At 31.4% G+C, this 27,502-nt stretch overlaps 1 protein-coding gene across 1 annotated transcript; it reads right to left on the bottom strand.

Moving 5' to 3' along the window:
* Window positions 1–11: 11 nt before the first annotated feature.
* PGO_050540 (E3 ubiquitin-protein ligase) lies at window positions 12–26,357 on the bottom strand (the record flags this gene model as incomplete). The annotated part of the gene is made up of 1 exon (XM_028686432.1): window positions 12–26,357. The coding sequence occupies one exon, from the start codon at window positions 26,355–26,357 to the stop codon at window positions 12–14; it is 26,346 nt and encodes an 8,781-aa protein (XP_028542233.1).
* Window positions 26,358–27,502: the final 1,145 nt, after the last annotated feature.

Genomic DNA, 27,502 nt, shown 5'->3' with positions numbered 1-27,502 from the left:
ATATATACTTGTTATATGAACCCGAACCCCTCTTTGCCTTCCATAATGGCTCTAATTAATTTGTTTCTTAACAATTCTTTGGTAGAATATTCAGGTAAATCGAGTTGGTTGAAACAAGTATGGGCTGTCGGAAGTCGGTCCTCACCGTAAGCTCTGTAAATAATCATCTTCTGTGCACCTCTCATTCCCATAAGGTTTTTAAACCCACCTAGGGGTACTCTACTGGTTCCCGTAACGAATTGTAAGAAAGAAGCTTTTTTATTTTCGTCAAATTCTTGAAGAACATCCCATAACCAAATAATTTGAATTGAATTTGGGGAATAATTATGGTATTCTACATTTTCTTTCAAATCATTTAAATCTATTGTTGGTATACCACTAATTAGCAATTCCAGTTCCTTGTCATCAAAAATAGATATAAGTTTTGGTTGAATTAATTCTTTGAATCCATCCATAAATGCTTCTAACTGGTCCTTTATACTATTTGTAACTTTCAATTCGCATAGTAATTCTATATATTTCTGTTTATTTTCATCTGTCACTGGTATGTTTCTACCATTTGGTATCAAGTCAATAATTTTTGTTTTCCCGAATTCGTCAATTTCTGTGCTGAAGTTTATTTCTAAATTTAAATCTTCTAATTTGTATTCTGATATTTTAATCAAGCTATTATAAAATTCAGGATCAACAGATTCAGCGTCTGCAGGCAAGATTTTTCTTCCAAGCATGTGCTTGTAAAAAGATCTACAAAAATATGCATCTATAACTTGACCATCGTATATAGCTTTTGCAATAAATTTACCAACAAATTTAAAAAAATGTAAATGATCCGGATTAATATATGATAAAGGATTTGGATGATTGAATTCACTCTTTTTTCCTTCTCGACAGAAGAGTGCGTAATTAGGGTTAAAAATTTCTTTGGCTAAAATAGAATACCATTCTCTTGTTAATCCCCCTGCATCTACACCTTCTTCATTTTTAAAAGTAACTACTAATTTTCCTTTCAAATCATTTCCAGATTTATTTCGAAGTTGATAATAAGAATCTGTGAATACCTTTTCTCTCCTTATGTTTAATCGTATTGGTTCGCTTCTAACACCTGATTTTAGATGTTTCAATTTTTTCCTCAAGTAATGCCTTTTATTTTCAAAGTTAATACATGACGATGTCAATTTTATTAGTGATTTAAAATTGTGGTGTAGCAGTATTGGGGTTTGTTTTATAAGGCTGTTTATCACTCTCCTGTTTATGTATACAAATTTTATCAGTTTCTTGTGTCGACTGTTGATGTTTCCTTCGCTATCTTCCAGCTTTATTTGTATGTATTCATCGTCAAGGTCCTTGTCCTCATCGTTATCTACATATGTATATGACATCATTTCCTCTTCTTCTTCTTCTTCTTCTTCTTTTTCTTCATCTTCTTTTTCTTCCTCTTCTTCTTTTTCTACTTTTTCTTTTTCTTCCCCTTCTTCTACCTCTCCATATTCATTCTTATACTGGGGAATTCTTCTTTTTCGTTGCTCTGCTTCCTTCGTGCTAGGTTTGAAACTAGCACCTTGAAGAGTATCATCCCGATGAAGAACTTCATCATCACTTTTGGTCTTTTCTTTCATGCCCTTACCCGTATCAATAATGCTGTAATTACAAGTTCTCATTTCTATAGTGTGCATTTCACTGGATGTCTCTTTTTCTTTGTACTCTTTTTCTGTTCCTCCTTCCTTTCCTTCTTCTTTGTCATTGTTATTATATCCCATCATTTCTTCCCTTTTATTTATAACTCGGCTCTGCTCCACATTCGTTTCACGATCATAATTCCACTTTACTGCGTTTTCTGCATCCGTTATTTGGTTAGATTCATGTGAGTATATATTATTTTTCTTCTTCTCCTCCTCTTCCTTTTCTATTTTGGATAAATGAGACGAGTAACAAAGATCTTTCATTTTATGATGCTTATATTTTTCTTCCTTTTCCAACTCCTCGTCTGATGATGAACATGGTTCCTTTTTCCTTTTTGTGCTGCTGGAAATGTTACTACTGATGCTGCTTCTTCTTGTTCTTCCTCCTGCACCTTTTCCTGATATGAGATTTTTACCCGAATTAAATTCATTCATCGCTGCATCGTTGGATTCTGTTTTTTTTTTTTCCTTTTTCCTTTTGTTGTAAATACTAATATAAAATGGGCTATCGTCGTATGCTAATTTTTCATTAATTTTTATACTTTCAATGTTTAAATTAGAAACTTTTTTTTCCAAGTCCTTAAATTTTTTTAATTTATATTGAGAAACAAGTATAACTTCTTCTATAAATAGATATGCCTCCATCAAGGGTAGAAGATAATTTAAAATGATGGGAGGAGGTTCGTCATCATTTTCTTTTTTTTTATCATCCACATGGTTGTTTCCCCTTTCATCGGGGTTTCTCCTACTTCTATTTGGATCTCCTTCCTCTGCATTATGACTAGCATTTTCAACACTACTGAATGGAAGATGATTATCGTACAGCGCATTTCTGCTTAGTACATGGTTATGTTGACCTTGTTCTGATGTTCCATCAGATGACGAATCTGTATCGAATATGGATCTGTTTGTTTCATTTCCACAAACTAATTTTCCTTCACTACTGGTGTTGCCATTCATGGCAGAAGATGATATATTTGTATTTACTACCTCTAAACTCGATTGGTGTGGATATGACCTATCACTATGATGATGAACCTTTTTTTCCTGGTCAAAAGTGTTCTGCATATTCGTGCTGTTGTTGTACGTGAATTTGTAGTTCTTATCTATCAGAGAATTATTAATTACTTGCATGGCTTTGTTAAACTCTTCCCAGAGCTCATCAATGTTGATGGAAAGAAAGAAGTCAGCACAAATATCGAATTTGGTTTCTTCGATTTCCTTATTTTTTTCTACGGTGCGGTTTAGGTGGTTAATACGACTGCTGTGCGATGTATTCCCCTCGTTATTATCAACATCATCTTTATTACGAGCCATATTGGATGTCACATCGTCTGTCACATTGCACGAGTTGTCAAGAACGGTATTACTAAATCCTTCAGAAGAAACCCCATTCACTCCTGTCTCTGCATTTGCCATATTAACATTCTGAACAGCAGGTAATGCTGCTCCCGAGGTGGAATCCATTGCATTCTTTGAGAGGGTGCTTAACTCTTCTGCACTAGAATTTTCTGCAATGTCAATTTTATTAATCAAATTATCGATCAAGGATGGGACATTAAAAAGTATATTAATGACTCTGTAAAATGCTACTAACTTTTGTTCTAAACTATCCGAATGATCAACTGCATAAATGTTAAAAGTTCTATTATGTATTGAATGAACGATTTTTTTTAAGTCATAAATTATTCTCTTTATCAATACGTGGGCATGATATTTCAATGTTTGAATAATTAGTCTTTTTAATTTATAATGCGAAAAAAATATTACGATAATTTGTGTTAATGCTGAAATATCCTGTTTGTGCACTTGTTCAAGGTTATTACTGGCAGTTGTTGTATTGGTATTGTTATTATTGTTGCTATTAATCCAAAGAAAATTGGTTTTATAATTACAGATAAGTTTACTCAAGTTGCTCAAGGCATCTGTCGATATAACTTCTAAAAGATAGAACGGTTTTTTTGTGCAATCTTTTTTATTATTATCTGATTCATTTTTTTTTATATTTTTTATACTTAATAATAATTCTTTATTAATTTTTGATGAGGAATGATAGAATTCTTTCAAGTTACTACTACGCTGCTTTTGTTTTTTCGTTTTATTACTTGTTATATTTCTCCTATTACTACTAGTGTTAACTTTTCCATTTCGATTACCATTTACACTGTTACTGTTTAACATACATAATTCGTTGTTCTTTGCGTCGTCATTCTTTTTCGACACTTCTTCATTATTTGTATTTTCTCCTCCATTCAAAATTTCTTCTAAATTTTCTGTATATACCCACCTTGTAAAATTCGTATACGTGTGCAACTTCTTTCCACAGTTAATCAGTAAGTTGAAAATAACTGACAGTAGGTGACTCATTAATTTTTTGGACGTTAAGTATATGAATGAGTTTAGAAGCTTGAATAAAATATTGATTGGATATTCATTTCTTAACATATCCAATTGTTTATTGTTCTCCATTTTGTTGTTAACTACTATTGCTGGAAGAGGACTGTTTTTCTGATCCATTTTTGGTCGCTTTCTCTTCAGTTCGTACTGTAGGATCGCCGCTTCATCATCGTTCATTTTGTTTGTCCTGCTCTGTTCAAATGCACCATTTGTTGTGAAACTTTGCGTTTGTGTATTTTCTTCTTTTTCATAAAGTTCCTCTTCCTCTTGTTCCTCCTCCTCCTTCTTCTTCTTCTTTTTCTTTTTTTTCTTCTTCTTCTCCTCCAAATAATTTTTTCCCTGCGCGACTTGTTTTATTTCTTCTTTTTTTGGGAATTCTGTAAAAGTATTGCTTGTATTTCTGCTCAATTCAGTGCATGAATTTTTCTTCATCCCAAGTGCCTTGTGCTCTATATCCTTTGGGATAAAATAAGCTGGATGGATTAGCAACATTGAGAAAAATGAAGTGATATGTGGAATTGTAATAAGTAATGATTGCACCTGTTCTAACACCCTCTCTGCTGAGACGTAAGCAGTGGTAAAATAGTTATCAGAAAATAATCCATAATTTTTTTTATTAACATTATGATATAGCATTTTTGGTGGAAAATTAATAGCATGACGTAGTGCTACAAATGTTGGATTTTTTTTTTTTCCGTGTAAATCACCAGAAGCTGACCATAAAATATTCATAAATAATTGAAGTGCATGAATTTTCGTTTTCTGATAAGAACAAGTTAAATTGCAGAACAGAGTAAACATAATTTTTTTATTGATTTCTTTTTTCAAAAATAATAATCTACAAATATCAATTAGTGCCTGAGATGGTACAGGTTCTTCTAAACAAACATAAAGTGCATTATTTTTCGAGTTATCTGCATCTGTTTTATTTTTCGATGGAAATAAATTTTTTAAGTATTTACTTAAAGATATATCATCCTCTTTTTCTACTAATTTGTCATCATTCGCTAGGTGGAAATTGGAATCCATATTATTCATTCTGTTTTCATTGCTAACGAAAAGTCGTGCTTCGTTCATATTATTGTTGCTATTACTACCACCACCAATGTTGTTATTCTGTCCGTTCAAACCGTTTGCATTCAGCATGTTCATACTATCATTATTATTTCCTGCAATATTTCCTGCAATATTTCCTGCAATATTTCCTGCGATATTTCCTGCGATATTTCCTGCGACATTTCCTGCGATATTTCCTGCAATATTCCCTGCAATATTTCCTGCGTTATTCTCACCATTATTGTTTCCATTATTATTGGCACCACTGTTCCCAAGATTACTCCTGCTACTGATATCTAAATTATTATTTCGGATACTGGTAGCATTTGGAAGAATTGAAAAACTGGCACTCAAGTTTGCATTGTCAGCGAGTGGAATATTGGAAATGGCTCCATTGAATGCCCTTCCACCAAGAAAATGATCCAAAAAACGAGAAACAGTGAGACTATCATAGTTTTCATGTCCTGTATTTATCATAATTATTGGATTGTTATTTTCGTTATAAGTTATTCTGATAAAATTATTTCTCTGAGAATTTGATGTTAGAGGGGTTCTTAAAGTTGCATTTAAACGTCTTCTGTTGTTTGCATTGGCTCTACTTAGGGCATTAAATAATGATGCTCTATTATTTCTTGAATTTCTATTACTGCTGTTACCATTTATCAAAAAATTGTTGTAACTACTGCTGTTGCTATTTTCACTGCTGCTCAAGTTGTTTAGGTTTGATGTAGCATTATTTCTCAAAAGGCTATTTGTTATTCTCTCCCGAATGTTGTTTCGAATGCTGCTTAGTCTGTTGGACCCTACATTGGTGTTATCTGTGGATTCATTTACTCCTGGTGATGTGCTGCTGATGTCGCTTCTGTTATTGTGATTGGTGTATTCATTGTTGTTCTGTGGGTTGATTCTGCTTTGGCTTCCTCCATTTTGGCTTTCTCCATTTTGACTTTCTCCATTTTGGTTTCCTCCATTGGGGCTTATTCCATTGGGGCTTATTCCATTTGGGCTTATTCCACTTGCATTTATTCCAACCACATGATTGCCACTTCCGTTTATACCGTTTCCTATGATATTTCCGTCACCACCATCTGAACCTCTTACATTCGCATTCGAAGTGGTAATACCAGCTGCTGTGACGCTTTGCCTGGGTCTACTGTTGGCACTTAAAATGTTTGACCGATTGTTCAACATAACGAATCTTAAATTTCTAGCTTCTTCTATCATTTCATCAGTTAGGGTTCTTATAAACCTCAGACTTGCAGAGGATAACACGTCTCTCCTCAGATCTGGAGACAAGGAATCTATAAATGCGATATTCGTTTCATCTTGTGTTTCATTTCTCTGGTTTCTATTTCCTATTATTCTTTTCTTGATTTCTGATCTAACACTTGCTGGTAAAGCCTCTAAGTAGCATTTTTTTATGCTATTGTAAATCATCAAGTTTTTTTCTCCTTCTTTTTTAGTTTCCGTTTCCACATGCGACGAGTTTTCCACTGGAATGGAATTTTGTTCCGCTGCATTTTGTACATCCAAATTTTGCTCACATTGGGAGGTAACATTATTTACAACATCCTGCATGATTCCAACTACTTGACCATTTAATATACCATGCATATTGTTCCCTGTGTCATTTCCTTGAAATTCGCCACTTTGCGTCCCAACTAAATTGGTTGTGTTGCTATTTTGATTTATCTGTTCAGAATGGAGGTGGACATTTTCACTAGTGTTGTTCTCTAGTGGAATGTTCAGTTGATCTTTTTTAAATTCCTGAAATTTAAGGTATTTTTTGTATAATTCAATGGATATTTCTTTGTTGCTTTTTGTATTTTCCTTCGCCATTTCATTAACACCCGCTAGGGTAATGTTCTTCAAATGCTGTATGATAATTTCTTCAATTAAATTGTTCGGGAGTTCAATGAGGAATGATCTATCGACTTTTAATAGTTGGAAGAATTGTGTTTCAGTTATTCCTAGGGTGCAGCATATTATCAGGATTGATTCGATTTTTAGCACGTTGTCGAATATTTCTTCATAGTTTATATTTTTGTAATCATCATCGCTCTGCGAATTTTGGCCATTTTGACCACTTTGGCCACTTTGTGTAGCAATATCACCCCCTTGATCACTGTTGAGGAAATTGCGATCGGCTCTGTGTTCATACAAAAGGGATTCATTCGGGTGAGAACTTGCACCCACTGTTGCATTATCCACTCGATCATTCTGTTCTAACAGGGGATGTAAATTAGCCTCCGATGTAGGATCAGCACTGGCACTACTACTATTCTCACTTGCCTTATGTCGCTCTTCCAAATTAACTTCCACCTGATCGTTCATTCCCGTTGCACATGCCTCGTTTGAACTTCTCTCTGGAACTTGGGGTTCTTGAATTTTTACTTTCTTTTCGTCATCTTTCAAGAAAATGGGTGTAGATTTTTCAAGAACATTACTGGTTTCGTCAGGTTGAATCTCTTTACCACTTTGTGATTCTTTATTATTTTCCTCTTTCTTTTCTTTGTTCTTTTCTTCGTTCTTTTCTTCGTTCTTTTCTTCGTTCTTTTCTTCGATCTTCCTTCTCATACTTTGCATTATTTTTTTTTTCTCTTCTACTAAATTTTCAATAGGCAAATTTATATGAACCTTCGGAATGGCTTTACATAATCTACTGTACATCATACTACAAATGCTACTTTTTAATTTTTTATCATTATCGAGAACTGTATCGATCAGGCTAAACTTTTCTTTTTTTATTTCATCTTTTTTTTCCTTGTTCATATTTTTGTTCTTTATTGTATTCGTACCACTTACCCCACCCCCAGTGGTGCAATTTCCCTCAAAGTTATCATCCGTTTGAAGGTCATTAAAACCAACTACTCCATCATCATTGGGTGCAATTTCGCTTCTCCTACTTATTTCATTCAGTGGGGGATTTGAATTTCTGGCACAGTTAATGTTATTTTCGTTAATATTATAATTTCTAATAATGTTATATAAATTTCTAAGGTTATTATTTGTGTGGCTCGTATTTCTGTTTGTAACATTATTTGTTCTGGCATTTGGAGAATTATTAAAAATTTGCTGCGTATAAATATTGTTGATTCTGTCAAGGTTTAGATGGTAATAGGTGTATCCACTTTCATGCATTATGTTACTGTTATCATATGAAGTATTTTCATTCGGCACATTTGCATTTATATTGAAATCTTCGTTATCATTTATTGGATTCCTAATATTATTGTTTCTTACACCGTCAGGAATATGAACAGACGTGGTTATGATACTATTCATACGTTCATTTCTATTCCTATTAATGGTTAATAAATTGGAACAGAGGTTATCCATTAACGTAAATATGTTTGTGTTTGCTGAAACATAGTTCAATTGTCTATGATTAATCATACTGTTGGTTAGTAATGATCCTTGTTCCCTTTCATTTAACACGATTGAGGCATTCTCATTTGGAGATATTTCATTTTCGACAACTTCTCTTGTGGGTACATCCACGCTTCCAATACTCTCATCATTGTGATTAACCTGGTCATTATTTCCACTTATCTCATTAACTAAGGGATTTTGATTTTGCATTGCCTCTGATTGAATAGTACCAGTTTCGTTCAAATGCCATATGCTATTATTTTCATTAAGTAATGTATTTGCATCTCTGTTATTGGTGGAATTGTAAAAATGGTAATATAAATCTATCAAATTAATATCACTTTCGTTTACGTTATTCTTGTTTACTATCCCTTCTTCAGGTGTTTTCATCACTTTATATGTTTCATCCTTTGGTTCACTCTTATTCACATTTTCCACACTTGTCAGTTCATTCACAGTTCTTGTTTTATTTTCTTCACATTTAACAGTAGTATCAGGGGTGATGATACTTGTGGTAATACTGCAAATACGTTTGCTAACCACTCCTCCTTCATTATTTCCTGCGTCCGATTGTTCATTATTCATTACTGTGCTCTTTGGCTCACTTTTCACCATACGGTCGTTGTCCTTATCGATGACATTGTCATCGAAGTTGCCATTCCCGTCATCAAATTGGACATGAATTTTATTATTTACTTCACCCGTGTGCAAAGTGGAACTTTCTTCTTCACGATAAGTTGTAGCAGCTCTTAACATATTTTGCATGCTCACGTGTTGATCTGAAATTGGCTTATCATTCTGATTATTATTAAATAAAACATTTCTACCTTCCACACCATTCACATCCATGTGCATTTGGTTATTAATTACAGTTCCGTTTTGTAAATTACCATGAATATTATCATTACTTTGTTTCGACAGTTCTGAACTGGTAATCATCATATTAGGGTTATTTTCCGTGTTATCACAGTTGGCAATATTAAATGCGTTAGATGCATTATTCAACTCATTGTTCATGTCCTTTTTTACTCCAAATGTGGAAAACATAGGAGGTGTTGTATTAAAACAATCAGCTATAGTTCCATCTGATGTGGCACTAATAGGAATATTTTCGATTACATTTTGTTGCACTAACATTTCTATTTTATCACTACTCTTATTAACATCATCAGCAGCGTAGTAATTTCTACTTTCCGTACCATTGAAATCATGCATAGAATTTACATTGTTATTATTAACTCCATTAGTTATGTCGTTTCCATTCACATTTTCTACTACCCCATCATTACCATCGTTGTTCACATTGTTATTGCCAGATTTGTTGTTATTTTCACCATCTTCTATATAATCATCATTATACTCATCTATATCGTCATTAATATTATATACACCATCTTCTTCCAACAGTATATCTAAAATTTCATGTGTATTTTCATTACAATTGAGAAGAGAATTGTTTACATTTATTTCGGTCTCCATTAAATCTGCGTTATTATCCGTTCCTCTACCGTTGTCATCGGTTTGACTAATTCGGAAGGTACTGTTATTTCCACTGATTTCTTCTTCATCTTCACCTTCGTCAATTTCTCCCTCTTCATCGTCGTCCTCGTCGTCCTCGTCCTCTTCATCATCGTCGTCATCATCGTCGTCATCATCGTCGTCATCATCATCGTCATCATCATCGTCGTCCTCATCATAGTCCTCCGTTTCATCAATTTCTCTTATTCTATGAACCCCTTGCCCTTCATCAATGTCGTTACTACTGTCGGAACCCAATTCCAAATTTGAAACGATGTTATTAGCATTTTCCCCCAAATTGGACATATTTTCTTCATTTTCATCAACTTCATGAGGTAATAATAAATTGTTTGAATTATCATATATGTTATCTTCATCAATGACATTTCTGTCCTGCACCAGATAGGCATGTACATGTAAACCTCTGCTTCCGTCATGTTCATTTCCATTTCTTTCTCTCCCTTCTTCATCTTCCATATCGATTTCGTCGTATTCTTCTTCTTCTTCTTCCTCATCCTCCATGGCTTCGTCCTCATCATCAATGTCTTCTTCTTCGTCCTCATCGTCAATATCTTCTTCTTCGTCGTCATCATCATCATCATCATCATCGTCGTCGTCTATGCCTTCCTCCTCGTCTTCCACATCTTCCTCTTCTTCTTCTTCTTCTTCTTCCTCATCTTCCATGTTATCTCCATCATCATCGTTATCATCATCGTCATCATCACCACCGTTATCATCACCATCGTCATCACCTCCATCTGCATCATCGTCTTCTTCTTCATTGATATAATTTCCCTCAGGTTCGATAGTTCCATCATTAAGTGCATTTTCATTATTCTCTTCATCATTCACTTGTGCATTTCGCGTGTTGTTATTGGAGCTACTATTGTTACGCCTTTGTTCGGAATTACCCAGTTCGTTAAATAATTCTGAATTTTCGTTTCTTCTTGTTCTTCGTCTTCTTCTTGCTACTCTATCATGTGCATCTTCATTTTCTTCTTCTTCTTCTTCATCATCCAATTCATCGTCTTCCTCCTGCTCGTCTTCCTGGTCATCATCATCACCATAGTCATCTTCACTTTCCTCATCTTCTTCACCATCAACTTGGTCATCCAATTCATCGTCATCAACCTCGTCAACCTCGTCAACGTCTTCTTCATCCATATAATCATCATCCATCTCTTCCTCATATTCATATTGAATATCATCCTCATCGTTACTACTATCATCATTGTCAAATGTAAATTGTTCCCCGTAGGAATCATCCGAGTTTATTGAATATGGTATGTCTGAACAAGCCGAATTGTTATTACTTGAATCTGATCTAAAACGAACATAAGATGGATTTAAAAAGGTTACACACGACATATTCTTTCTTCTCTTGTTTCTCTTTATTTTTTTAATTTTTGTGTTCTTTCTTTCATTTAGCTTATTCAATTTTTGCATGGACAGTTTATTGTTTTTTGTTTTTATTGGGTATCCTAATATGGGTGCAGATGTTAAAACGGATAAACATCGAATGATTGATGTAGCTGTATTTGTGAAATCTTCCTTCGTGTAGTCCAGCTTATTCAGCAAATTGCACAGTATCATACGGAAAAAAGTTAGCTGTTCCCTCGTGTAGGTGCACGTTTTACCATTTTCATCCTTTTTTTCGCCCTTCTGCTCGTCGTCATTGTCATCTCCCTCGTTTCCATTTCCACCGTTTGCATTACCTCCGTTTGCATTTCCACCGTTTGCATTTCCACCGTTTGCATTTCCACCGTTTGCATTTCCACCGTTTGCATTTCCACCGTTTGCATTTCCACCATTTGCATTTCCATCACCACAATCGTCACTATCCTCGTTGCGCTTGGGATTACTACCATTTCTAATATCCTGAGCGTCATCACCTTCCACCTCTTTCTGCCCCTTTTGTGTATATTCCAAAACCTTCGAAATGAATTTTCCGTTGGTGAATAAATTTTTTTCTTCCATTAAATGGCCGTTCTCTATTTTAATGTTTTGTTTTTCATTAACTAGCTTGTACAATAATGCACTCAGGGCATATGAGAATGTATCTATGAGGGAAGAAAACACGTGATTGTCAGAATGGTCTGCACTTTGATTTACAGATTGTTCCTTTCTTTTTTGAAAAATGGCGTACACTTTAAGCAAATGCATAATTTCTTGTATCACTTTTTTATGTACATCGTAACTAGATGTGTGAATATCAAAAACTAGTTGAATGAAGTTAAATATATGCTTTATATAATTCATGTTTTTAAACTCGTTGGTGTTTAATATGCACTGATGTTGATAATCCGAATATTTCAATTTTTCTTCCAACTTTTTTATCGAATAGATAGTATAAATAGATGGATGACTCAAGCATATGAATTGGGGAAATATTCTTTTAAATAAAAATATTAACAATGGCGTAAAAACCACGTTGTTGCAATTACTCATGCTGAACAAGATATTTAATGACATTTCTTCTTTATCTTTCTTATTGTTACTTTCAGAGAGGTAAAACTTTTCAAGTAAAAATGGAAATAAACAACTTTTAAAAGTTAATTTTGATAAGTCAAAAATGGAATAATAGTGCATATAATTTTGCAAATAATATTCTGAAATTTCTCTATATGTATAGGTCGTAGTATTATTAATACCTGAATCATTTCGTGCAAATTTTGGCATAATATTTGTCACCTCTATGAATGGATGAGGTTTCGCTATTTCTTCATTCTCAATTGTTGTGCTTTTTACAACATCTTCGTTTGTTCCTTTACAATGGAAGGAATTAAAATAATTACATTGATTATGATCCTTATACATGTTCGTATTATTATTTGGGGGAAGAAGTGTGTTCTTCGTGTCACTTAGAACATCTATGGAATTTTTATTTTGATTACATGTCCCTTGGATAAACATGCATGACGACATGACGTTGTTTTGTTTTCCTTCTCTACATAATGTAGTATCCGCGTGACAAGACGTGGGAATAATTGGTGTGTCTATATAATTTAGCACATCTCCCTTAAAATTATATAAATAGTCATAATCAAATTGAAAAAAAGTCTTCATAATTTTGTGATTAAAAGAGTTGGGAACTTTAATCAAATAAACAATTAAATGTTTAAAAGTTTTAAAAATTAAGTTAACAATAAAAAGCAAATTGTCAGCAGTTAATGCGAAGGGATACATAACTTTATAATCCAATTCTGTGTCAAAATTAGAATTATTTCCATACATTTCCATTAACTTTTTATTAAAATGCATTCTTTCATCCTTTTCGTTTAATTTCATTACTCTTGTCTTACTTTGAACAATTGTAAATAAATTTATAAAATCAATTAAAACTGCTAAAATGTAGAAATTGTAAAAATTGTTTTTCAAAATATATTTTTTTAAATATTTCGTACTGTTCGCCGTTTCGGATAACATATAAATGGATTTTATATTTTCTGGTATTGGTAAGACCTTTAAGTAGTATTTACTACCCTTCTGTTCACAGTTCTTATTCTCATAGTTCCTCCTCCTACTGTTACTTCTGCTACTTCTGCTACTTCTTCTACTTCTGCTACTTCTGCTACTTCTTCTACTTCTGCTACTTTTGCTACTTCTTCTACTTCTGCTACTTCTGCTACTACTGCTACTACTAGTACTACCACTATTCTTGTTATTACCATCCTGATAATGGCTATTTTCTTCTCTCACTTTCATAACGTTATCCTTCGAACCTTTGAACTTTTTATTGTTCAACTTCGATGAAACAGCATTAGGATTTATTTCTACTGATGCAGCACCAATTTCAGTGGAGTTTTTCTCCTCTTGTACAATTTCATTTAGAACACTCTTTCTTGTTATGTTTTGATTACGAGTCTGTTTCTCCTTTATGTTAACGTTTTTATTATCCCGATCATGATCCTTCGAGTTATCTTTTCCCTTTTTGATCTTTTCCACTTTGGGACCCCTTACAACTTGGGCCATATAACCACTACTATTACTACTATCAACTATGTGCAGACTGGCATTAATTTTTTTTTTCTCTTTACCTTGGTCATTATTCATTTGTTCGGTTACAGTCCTTTCGACACTTTGATTCTCCATTCTGTTATTCCCATTGTTTAGATCTTCCACATTATGGTTGCTTTTTCCCTCACAAAATGTAAATGTATTTGTTTTTAATACATCTGTGGTGCAGTTAAATTGGTCAATCTCATTTGCTTCATTTTTTTTTACATATTTGAGATTTGGAAAAAAACATAAAGAACTCAAAATTTCTTCATACATTTGTGGATTTTTAAAGATGAATGGGTATAATGCTTCATTCATTTCATTCAATGATACACCTAAAGCATTGGAAAATTTTGGATTTTCTATAAATTTCAAATCATCTTTTCTCATAAAGCACTTAACAGGTATACCATGATGTAAGAAATATGACCGAAGGGAATATTCAATTCTGTTTGCAATAACATAATTATCCGTGAAGCATTGAATTAGTATATTTATTAGTATAATGAGCATATCTTTAAATTTCGCTTGTTTCGAAATGGTTAGTAGAATACCAAGTCCACATCTACTGATGTTATTTAGTATTAATTCGTTAATGTCAAAATGGGTATCTCTTTCCTGTTCAAGTAATACTTTGATATTACTATTCTTCTCTTCATTATTTGTTTGATTGAAAAATTTGTTTTCTACATTATTTTTATCTTCATTACTCTTAGTAATGGTACAATTCGTTATACCAATAATTTCACTTTTTTGCAATTCTTTTTTCATTTCTCCCTTTCTTCCTCCGACAGATGACACCATCATGTTGTTATACCAAGAGTTGGATCTAATTTGATTCTTACTTGCTTCAATAACAGTTTCTCCCCCCTCTCTCCTTATGTTAATTTTTTTTTTTTCCATTTCAAACACCTTTTTAAAATTTTTATACACATTTGGTGGAGTATAAGAAATAAGGAAAATGACATTATTATATACTGTGGTTAAATATTCAATGATTTGTAAAATACTCATGCATAGTTGTGAATTGTACCCCTTGAAAAAATACAAAGTATCGATACAAATTTTTATGATATTATGTTGTTTTTCGGAGGATATATATCTGATATTTTCAGAAATCATTTGTGTTGTCGTCATGTTAGCATTGGTGATGATATTATTCATGTTTTTTTTTTCATTTTGTGTATTGCACTTTTCCATTTTATTAGTGCTCCAATTTCTGTACATTGTAGATAGGGATGGCTTTTCTTCATTCATTTTTTCCTCCTTTTGTTTCTTCATTACTTTTTTATTTTTATCGTTAAAATTGTGTAACGAATAGTTAATAATAATTTTGTATAAGCACATAAATAAGGGAGCATAAAAACATGATGGTTTTGAATACAAAGAAATATATTTATTTTCTTCATTTTCAAGAAGTGAATAGTTGATGGGTGTTTTTTGATTCACTTCTGGTAGATCTGTATCAACTAAATTCCAGTATGGAATTAGCATATTGTGTGTTTTTATATTTTTATTTATGACTAAACCTTTGTTGTACATAATGTTTACAATTTCTCCTTTCTGCCCTTCGTTTCCTTCTTTGTTATTTTCACATTTTTGTGTCTCATGGGTACCTGTGTTTCCGCTATGGGACACAAGGAGTGCATTACTTTCCTGATTACTTTGGCTTATACTCAAGTTTGCATGGTCAGCATTTGCACACGTATTATGCTGCATGTAATTATTATTCGTAATGTCATACTGATAATTAATAATCTTAGGTTCCACATTTTTTATATTGTTACTATTGCTATGGCTATTATTATTGTTCATAATTTGGTTCATACTATTATTGTTATTCTCTGTCGGTGTAGAACCACAGTTAGCACTTTGTACATCTTCAGAGGGACATGGTGTAACAACTATTTTTTCCAAATCAACAGAATTCATTGTGAAGTTCATCTGATCATTCAAATTTGTCCCTGTTCTACTTGTTGGCAATATTTTGTTGAATTTTCTTTTTCTTTTATTTTTTTCAGGATTTTTTTTCCCTGGATCGCTATCATTTGTGTCAATTTCACAATTTCCACTGGGAAATGCTTCTGAATGTACATCTTCAGGTAAATTTTCAGCATTCGAACTCGCTGTCATCATTAAATTAATTGGATTTTTTTTTTGCATTAAAATATTATTGACATTAGTCTCTATGTTTTTCACATATGACATGTTAAATTTGTTTATAAAAAAAATACAATAATCTAATATATTCCTATCTATATGAAGAATTAAATTCCTTGCTATTGTGTACTTATCAATAATATTACATAGGGTAAAAAATAACATGTACAAACAGAAATGGTATGAGTATATTTCCATATCCTTCTGTGATTCATATATGACATCTAAATCCCCTTTAATATATTTAGTTCCATAAATAGAATCTTTTGGATCATTCGATTCGTTCTGTACACATTGATCATTGTTCATATCTTTATTCCTTTTGTTATCTATAGCTGATGAATTTTTCTCATCCACTATATCACTGCCTGGGTAAAATGTCGTCGTCATATTATCATCACTGTGGTTACTCATATCGTAGGTATTATTTATTTGATAATCTGTAAGCAAATTGTTTATTAAATTATTTCCTCTATTATGACAATTAGAACTGTTATTAATTCCATTAGTTCTAGTACCGCTAGGTACAATATCCATTCGCATACTTCGTACATTACCAGGGATATTATTGCTACTTGGTGTGCCCGTGATGATAATATTTTGTGGTTCATTCAATAATGTACCTCCCACGATGTTATTTGGATCCAGATTTGATTCACTGTTCATTCTTTCTCCATGACTAATAAATCTATCAATTGGAACATCTGCACCAACTACACCAACAGATGCAGTGTTAAGGGACGAATCCAAATTGTTGTTATTCTCTACTTGGAACGACACATTATTCGGTGTGGATCTGGATTCACCAAAGGAAGTTGCTGTGGTTGCATTATGTAAAGGTAAAATGTGATTGCTAGTATTGGTATTATTTTCAGTATTTCTACTTTGTGAGAATTTATTTTTATTTTCATTTTTGTTATTCTTCTTATCTAGTTTAACAGCACTTTCATCAGCATTTTTTACATTTTTATTTTTCTTTTTATTAAAGTACATGAACAAATGGTTACAATGATAGAAGGGTTCTATAGGAATGGATTCGTCATTTTTTAAGGTTTTAATTTTTTTAGAAATATTTTCGATAAAGTAATATAAAATAATAATTTTGACATCTTGATGATTAAATATACGACTTTTATTAGTATTCTTATCATGTATGGTTTTTCTATACTGATCTAGTAATAACTTTACACTTTTCTTGTCAATATCAATAAGGAGAAAACTTAGGTATAAATTCATATATCCCCCTTCATTAAACGGTATTGTTATCATTATATTTATAAGTATATTAAAAATATATTTATATATAAGTTGCTTTAATAGTATATATTTCTCTTCAATCCAAAATTTTTTTATGTCATTATTTTCTTCATACGTACGAAATAAATTTTTTTTCAGCAATTTTAAATAATACTGTAGATAAAATAACATATTTCTTTTACTGTTTGGATCCATAATTGTTTCATAATAGTATACTCTTGCGTGTGTTGATTTTGCTTTTGCTTCTTTCAAAATTTCAAACATGAATGGAAATTTCTCCAACACATACTTGTCGTCTCTGTGGAAAATATTTTCTTTATCTCTTCTACTTTTTTCGCAATTCTTCTTCAGTTTCACCAATGGGGAATTCCTATTCGTATTACAACCCATGTTGAGATCTGTATAGTCATTGAATATATTGCTACTTCTATGGTTCGTTGGATGTTCGTGTGTCGCACAGCTGTTTGTATTCAGGTTGAAAATCTCTTCTCCAGAATTTTCATTCATCCTCAAATCGACGTCCAATCTTCTGTTACCCGTACTCGAATTCTCATCACTGCTGTTATAATCAAAGTCGTAGTAAGTTGTTTTTTTACGTGAATTTTTTTTCTCTTCAATGAATTTGTCTTTCCCTAGGTTAAGAAAAAATTCTTTTTCCTTAGCATTATCTAAATAATTCAAAGTACAGTCAAGGTCAGTAGTACCTGAATAGTTCAAGCAATCATAAATAGTTTTTTCATCAAAACCCATTAATACCCATTCTTCTAATATATTTACATGTGGATAGTTAAATGCATCTTTATCCTTCTCTTTGCTTCCTATATTTTTTCTATCTTTACATTTTTCTTTGGTCCAAAAATCGATAATTTTCGGTTCCACTTCAATTGAATGGTGAATAAATTTTAAAATAATTCTTAACAACGTGTATATAATATTATTATTAAAATTTATATATATATTGCTTTTTCCTAGGTTGTTAATTTTTACACTTGTACTGTTTATATAGATGAGCCACATGAATATATTGTTCGATATTTCACATTTCACTGATCTGATTGTGTTAATTATATCAAAGTAGTCAAGAGAGAATAAAAAGTTATTGTTGTAGGTGAATGTTCCTTGAGATTTTTCCTTTCCTTTTTGTGCAAAATTTGTGTCATCTTTGTAATTTCTTCCATTGAAAGAGGTATTGTTTTTTACATTTTCATTAATAGCACTAGTACTTGTGCTTTTATTACTAGGATTGTGTGTTTCATCATCATCATCATCGATTTTTCCTTTAACTTCATTCAAAGTAGAATGTGTGATACCACTTATACCCATTTGTACCGTGGTTACATCTCCATTATCTGCATTATTCGCATTATCTCCATTTAACTGTTTTTTCCTGTCTTGTTGAGGTAATAAATTGACTTCTTCACCCGTGCTATTATTCTTATTTTCTTCCGTGCCAATAATATTAACAGTGCAATTTGTTTGGTCCTTTTGATCACTAGGGTGAATTGCATTATCATCCTTGTTATTTTCCTTCAGAACCGTTTGTTCATTATTATTTACTGTTTTTCCTGATGAAAGATTTTCAAAATCATTGTGCATGCGTGTAAGGGGATGTAACATTTTAGAACAAAATAACATCAAATTAAATTTTCCAATATTGATCAGGCTAATGAAAAAATCCAAAAATGCATTTATTCCTTTAACAACAATTTGTAAATAAGTTTTTAAATTATTTATATCAGCATTGGCATAATATTTCATTAATCTAGTTATATATCGAACAAAATATGTGTTTGTGCAGGTAAAATTTCTACTTATATGGATTGGGATATAACTGGTATATTTATCGTGCACATTTTGTTTACTCTCTTTCTTCTTTTTATAAAATAAGGATAGTAAAGATATATATACACTCATAACATAGTTGAACATATTGAAAATAAAATCGAATGTTCCAACTTTGTATAATAAATCCAAAAAGTAAAAGTAGCTAATAAATTCAAGTTTGTTATCTGACAGCAATTTATGTAATATGTTAATCAATTCTGCAATATATTTTACTGTTTTCATTGGACTATAATGTTCTATGTTGATACGTACCTCTGTTAATTTTTTTTCCTTGCATGTATCTTTCATGCTCCTCTTTTCGTTTGAGGAGCTTTTTTTTTTCATCTTCTCGTTCTGCACATCTTTTGTAACATTTGATTGGTTTTGAACCATTGTTTCTTTTTTTTCCCCTTCTCTGTTACTACTGTTTGTTTTGCTTATGCTATTTTGTTCTTCCTGTTGGAAATCAAGATTGTCATTTTCCTGGATCATGCGATAAGATCCGTCTGCCTCCCTAACGCAAGTGCATATATATGACTTGTTATACTTATTCAAATCGTGGTTTAAAAAAGAGTTTCCATGTGCATTTCCGATTAGATTGGCTTGGCCTGAATTGTTGTTCTTGAAACATGTAAAGAATTCTTTTCCTTCGTGTGGTACTTTCTGTTCTATATGTTTTGCAGATGTGGAAGAATCTGCATAATATGAACCCTTAATTTTGGTATAATTAGTTGGCATTGCATTTTTCACAAAGGCATTACAGTTTTCTTCCCCTTCAACATGATTTTTATGAAGATCCTTATTCGGAACTACATCGATCATGAAAAAGTTAAAATTGTATCGTTTAAATAATATTTCCTCCATGTAGAAAGATTCTGGATAAAAGTTTTCTATTTTCTCAATGTTATAACTGGAAAAAGGAGTGTAAGAGTAATCATATAAATTAAAGGTTTTGTTATTTCTGTCATTTCTTTCCATTCCTTCATAGCCATTCTTCATTTCTCGAAAATGATGATTATTATTGCTACCATCCGTGATGTGATTTTTCGCAAGATCTCCTTCCATGTTACTTTCACAATGGAAATAGTCCAATTTCGTTGTTCCTACTTTTGACCACTTTCTGGCTCCATTTTTGAAAGCATTTCTCGACATTTGATTTCTATTCATATTATTGTTGCTTCTACTGTCATTGCAATTGTTGAATGTAGTAGCGATTCTATTTTGAGGTATGTTCAATGGGGATATGCTCTCGATATATTCATTTAAATAATTAACCTTCTCCTGAGTTATGTGATCAGATAATATATTATATAAATTTTTTTCTGATCCTCCTACTATGTAAGGATTTTGCTGTATAGGTTTGCTAACTAATGGTACATTCATCATACATTTTGTTAAACATCGAATTATGCACAATATATGTTTCTGTTGTATGACATTAAAAAAAATATAGTTTGGACTAGGTTTTAATTTCATTTGCCTCGTATGGCATGCTAAATTTACCATGATAAAAAATTTTTTAATTACTACTAGTAATGATCTTAAACTTTCACAAAGAACATATTTAGAATCATATGCATAGCGCGTGTGCAGATGTATATTTTTATCTTCAATATAATAATCGTTATAATTGGAATTGGAATCACTATTATCAATACTGCATCTTACATAATTATTTGTTCCTTTCTTCTTATTCTTTTCAGTGGTAGGAATATCCATATAATCGCAACTATTATAAGCTGTGTACATTTTCATAACATTTTGTGCATTTAACTGATTGTTTTGATTCCCTAACTTGGGGTGGGAATCGAAAAAGTTTTCACTTTTCGAACAGACATCGTTCTGGTTTGTAAAAATGTAATCATTAGAAATGTTATCTAAACTGCTGTCACGACATATACCTTTTTCATTATTATTGGCTTTATTTGCAATGATAAATTGATTTTTTTTTTTGTTTTTTTTTGTTTCAATTTCAGTGACTGAATCTTCCGAACTTGAAAAATATTTTTTAAATTTGGATTTTTCTTTATTTCTAAAGGCAATAATACCTGAAGGCACTTTCAAGTTTTTATGAATAAAAGAATTTAATTCAGTTAGTACTTGGGAGAAAGTATATTTATATATAGTTTTATATACCTTATCTTCATTATCTAACATGCTAAGATGATCTGTCATTTTGTAATCATCTGCATTGTCATGATCACATATAATATGCACCAAATTACTTTGGTCATTATTTAAATCATATAAATTGTTATTAACTGAATAACAAAATAGGGATCGACTAGAACCAAATAAATTATATAACAAGTAATCTGATTTGTTTTGGCTATTTCTTAGAGTTCTTTTGATGTGTTCATGAATGCAAACTTTATCCTTTAGATGTAGAAAAACGTTATGATTCGAATCATTCGTTTGATAAAAATACAGCGTAAAGAAAAAATCAAACACACTCTCTATCGTTATTAACACATCTGAAAATACTTCTAATATTTTCCTATTCGATAATTCTGACAGGTCATACAGCTTTTCTTCATTTCCATAAAGTCCCTTTGCATCAGTGTACGCAGAAATTAGGAAGTACAAAATGTTAAACAGCTGTGTGATGTTACTTAGAAGCAGTTTGTTTCGGTCTATGAATGGCCCAGAAAAAAAGTCGGTCCTAAGATATTTGCTTTCACGTTGGTTGCACTTTCCAGGATGCTCACCAATTTTATCATCCACACCTGTAACGCCATTGGTGTTGTGGGAGAATTGCATAAGAGCAGATCGCTTCCCAATTATGATATTGCCCCCGAGGTCAAAGTAAAAGGAACCAGTAAGAATCATGTTGATGTATTGTATATACAAAACAAAATTGCTGTAGTTGTAAAGTGGATATAAAAATTGATTGTACACACTTTTAAAGGTGGCATATAGATATATCTTCATAATAAATGTATAAATAGAATGGTACTCAAATATGTGAATATAATTAGGAGGTAAACTTATCATGTTGGTAGAAGCCATTAAGAACTTCAAACCATTTAATTTTATAAATAATTTAATCCAAGAAGTTTTCATATATGATAAGATACAACGACAAAGAATGGATAATCTATCGAGAAAAAAATTATCTTTTCTATATTTATATCTATCTATGTTTAAATCCTTTAATTGTACAACATGTGTATTTTTAACAGACGCTTCTACATATTTTTCTATGTAAGAATAATCTAAACATTTCCAATACCCTAAATTAAGTCCTTCTAAATATAATTTTTTTAATAATTTTACATGAAATGATAAAAAATCTCTCATAACAAATCCGTAATTCTCTAACTCGTTAATAATATTCCCTATGGAAACAGCTATGTCTCCAAATCTATCAAAAAAAAAATAATCGATTTTTATTACATAATGGAATAAATTATATATAGGGGTATAATTTAATTTCTTCATTGCTGATTTTCCAATGCTATGAATAAACATAAGTGATAAAAGAGATGGTACATATATTAAAACAGTTTCATCTTTTAAATTATTTTCTACTATGCTATTTAACATTATATTTAAAATTCCCTCTTTCAATAGAGTTGATAAAATGGTGGGATCTTCATATATATGTTCATATATAAATCCTAGTATGTATCCATACAAACATAAGCCAAATTTGTGTGGATATTTCAAAATGTATTTGATAATTTTAACCGAAATGTAATTATTGGTAAATATATCCAAAAGAGTATCCGTTGGTGAATATCCCTTTAGTGCTAAGTTTAGTGCTTTTATAATCATCTTTATTATTTTTATTCTCTCCTCATATATGTATAGTTTCCACCAAAAGTTGAATCTATTCAAAATGATGTCATCTGTAACGTTTGCATTTATATCATATTTTTCAAACAATTTTATCAACTTTTCGTTACGCTTGGAGAAGAGGCTATTAGTAGTATAAGCCTCCGATTTCACCTTTGTAAGGGAAATATTTTCGTTACTTTCTGTATCTACAAGTTTAGATTCGATATCTGCTTTAATGATAGCCTTATCTATAGCAGCTTCTTCTGGAACAGAATTAACATGTGTTGTATTAACTTGGCCAATGCCCAGATGTTCAAATTGCATGTAGAGTTCCACATCTTCAATGGTTTCAATGAAATTTCTATCATACCCATCGTAATTAAATGGCTCAAAGTAGTATTTTAAAAAGTTTTGCCTGTTCAAATGATAAAAACTGTCAGACATCATAAATATTTCATACTGAAAACGCGATAATAATATTTTGTATAATTCTTCTTCATTCTTTGCAGTGAAATAAAAATTTGGAGTAAAATCCAGTAAGGTCTCCATAATTCTTAGTAGCAAATGAACAATTGGTAAATTGTTCGTATAACTATCTTGTAAATATAATGGAAAGTTTTTTAATGTGTTTTGTTGTGCTATGGTTAATATTGGACTTGGTTCCATAACACATGTATGATATAAAGTTAACAATTGTAACATCATGGATACTTGTTTTTTATTCTTTTTAAAGTCTTTGAAATTCTTTCTTGTAATTTTTATAAATTCACTTTCTTCACTTTTTTTACAATTTTTTATATTATTTATGATTGTATCTTCACTTATGTAATTTTCATATTGTATTTCTTCATTGATGTTGTTTCTTTCCCTTTCATGATTATTCAATCTGTTTTCCGTTGTATTTATCAAATCCAATTCTCCTCCATTATTCATAAAATCAAACAGGTTTAAATTCCTCATGTGGTTAGTATCCCCTTCGTTATTTGTGTCACCTTCATAACTCATATAATCAAAAATGTTTAAATTTTGAACCGTGCTAAGGTTATCGCTCACTGATGGATTATTTATGAATGCTGATCTAGTCCCAACGATTGGATCATTATTATTTCCAATGTTGCTGATATTGCTGATATGACTTATATTGCTACTTCCTCCTTGAGCACCATCTATATCAAATATAAAATTACCATTGGCATAGCTCAACTGTTCATGTCCTTGACCAGCATTCATAATATTTGTACCTTGATTTTGAGAAATGTCGTAATTTTCATTTGGAAAAATAGTAGAACGTACATTGTACACATTATGAATCGAATTGGCAATCCCATTATTTGTATTTTCATTATTATCCCCACTTTGTGAATGCACTGAATTATTGGGGTGAAGAATAAGCTCTTCATTCGCACGTACAGGTGATAAAATTGTCTCCTCAATTCTCCTTATTTGGTTACTATTATTATTGCGCGTATTATTGAATAACTGAAATGTATTATTTTCTGCGCTTTGGTGAGGTGCATCCTCCCTCTGCAATGATAAATTTTCGTTAAGTAAAAGTTCATCTACAGAGTTGTAAATGCCTCCTTGTGTGAGTGTATTATAATTTTCAGAAGTATGGGGTGCAGCGTTGTGGATTGGTGTATAATTACTTGTCCTTTTATTTTTATTCTGGTTGTTGTTCTTTTTGCTGTCGTCATTTTCCACAGATTCTGGCACCACTATAACTTCATCCTCTTCCACCTTGTTCTTTTTCTTCCTCTGTTCCTCTAATTTTTTTATATACAAAGAGTTAATATAATTGGTGCTGTATACCTCATGCTCAGTTTCATTCATAATGTGCATTGGACAAATATCCTTTTGCACATTATGGGGAGATAAGAAATAATTCAGGTAATATTTTAAAACGCTAATAAATAATCCACTGTGTAATCGTAATCCCAAAATTTCAGCGACTACTTTGTAGTGGAGGTGAGATTCTACAGCTGTTGTTAGTAGATCGAATATAATATGTAATGTATTAAAATGTATATATTTATGATATTTTAATGCGTACAAAATTTCCTGCAAAAATATTGTATTACTTGGTATAATTTGTGGATATAAAATTGAATTAATAGATAAAGAACCAGATATTATTAGATATCTCAAATTAAATAATTTTTTCCTATATTTTGGACATATTAATCCAAGGTAAATTCTCAATTTATGTCTCAAATCGAATGCTTTCTTATCATCAATTTTGTATTTGTTCATAATTTTGTCGAATGCGCATTGGAGTATATCCTTTGCGTTATTATATTTCACTTCCTTTGGAAAAATTGAAGTAAATGGGATCTCAATGTCTTCAATATTTATTACAACATTATCTAGGTTTAAATTATAATCAATTAATTCGAGAAAATATCTATTTTCAATTTTGTAATATACATTATCCATATATTTTTTATCAGACGTGTCATGTAGGTAGTACAGAATAATTCCCGAGATGTAATTATTATCATTTATTCTTCCAATATCATTATTTATATATGGATGTAGGAAATTTGGTACAGGAATATTAATTAATGCGGATAAAATGTTCACAACTTGATTTATTTTATTTTCATTCTTTTTCGTTTTCTTTATAAATAAATAATATATATTTAAAATCTGGGCTGATAATATGGATATCTTTGGATTGAAACTCCATAACAATACTAGTAAATGATCTAACGAATTATACTTTGATTTACTTAAGCAATTTTCCAAAATATGATATGTGAATCGTAGTACTTGTTCTATTAGCAAATCCGATGGGATAAATATTTCCCCTTCCTTTTCATTCGCATTACTCGCTGAAAACATCTTTGACATTTCATTACTCTGAACAAAGCTCTTAATTGGATTTAATTCATCGCGTACATGTTGGTTTATTACCTCATGGTTCATATCCACACTATTACCAAAACCTATAGTATCGTCATTATACGAGTTATTACCATTGTTAGCATTCGAATTGAATTTCAGAGCATCATTGCTGTTACTTTCTACACTACTGCTAACATTTGTGGTTAGTTCCCCCTTCGAAATGTACGTTTCTTCTCGATTTAATTTATTATGAATAATATACCTTTCAAGCAAATCATCGAATCGATTTAACACAGGTGCCCATGCTATCAAATCGGACTTCAGCCACACCCAATCAATAAAGGGAAACAGGTGCTCAATTAAATTTTTATCATCACATGTTGACAATATATGAATGAAAAATTTTTCCTCTTCACTAATTTTATCTAGCATTAATATGTAATTATCATCCTTCGGTATTTGTATTTTCATTTTGCATTCATAATTAGGAAATTTTATTATTTTATTATTGTTTATTTTATTTTATTTTTTTTTTGGAGGGGGGGGTGGAAGTATGCTTATGTGTTCTGCGGCATCACAATTATCTAGTGCTGAACCAAAAGAGTTTCTATCTCTCTCTTTCTATATATATATATATGTATATACAAATATATATGTGTACACATATATATAATGTTTACTTATAAATAAGACCTTTCGTGGATATGCCTTTCCCTACATATGTGCGTATCCCATATATATACAAAATATGGAACTCAAAAGATATACTTAATTATATGAAATATTTGTCCTAATGATTTAGGTGTACTAACCTTCACAAATATGATTACGTAAGGAGATGAAATCTCCACTCTATGCGAAAAAAAAAAAAAATATATATATATATATATTCACGCAAAAAAGAAAAGAAATGAAGGAAAAATGGGGGGAAAATGAAGAAATGTGAAGAACTATTTTTACAAAGGCTCATGTACACTTGAACTAGGGGTGATAATTGTGGTAGATATTTTATACATTAATTAAGTAACATAAATATGCAACATATGCATGATCTGCAATTAAGCAACTATGGAATTAACCAATTAAACAACTGTGAAACTAGCCAATTAACCATACACTTTGTGCAGGAGAAATGTAAGCACTACTTAAGGAACTTTTCTAAGGCTAAACAAAAAGAATTCACCTTCTCAAGTGTTTTATGAAGTGCAAAAAAAAAAAAAAAAAAAAAAAAAAAAACACCAGGTAAATGTTCAAACAAGAATAAAAAAAATAAACCAAATATATATGTGCAAATATGTGTATATATATATGCATATATATGTGTGCGCATACAATGACTCTCTTAAAATAAGGAATGCAACAAAAGGATGTGTAAATATAAAAGGTCTTAGTTCATTTAGGGGAACGCGGTGAGATAGGCATAAAAACAGCTGCACGTATATTGACCTGTCGATTACATGCACACATACACGAGCTCTAGTGTGCGCACACGCAGATATGTATAAGTATGTGTAAGTATTTGTATTTACGTGTACATATGTATGCGTATGTATGTATAAGAATGTGTATGGATGCACATATAAACACATCACAGATGAGGCAATGTGAACATGAGC

This window comes from Plasmodium gonderi, assembly GCF_002157705.1.
Source record: "Plasmodium gonderi DNA, contig: Chr05, whole genome shotgun sequence".
NCBI lineage: Eukaryota > Apicomplexa > Aconoidasida > Haemosporida > Plasmodiidae > Plasmodium > Plasmodium gonderi.
Note: the sequence above shows the minus strand (reverse complement) of the source record. Positions and strands in the feature narration are given on the sequence as shown.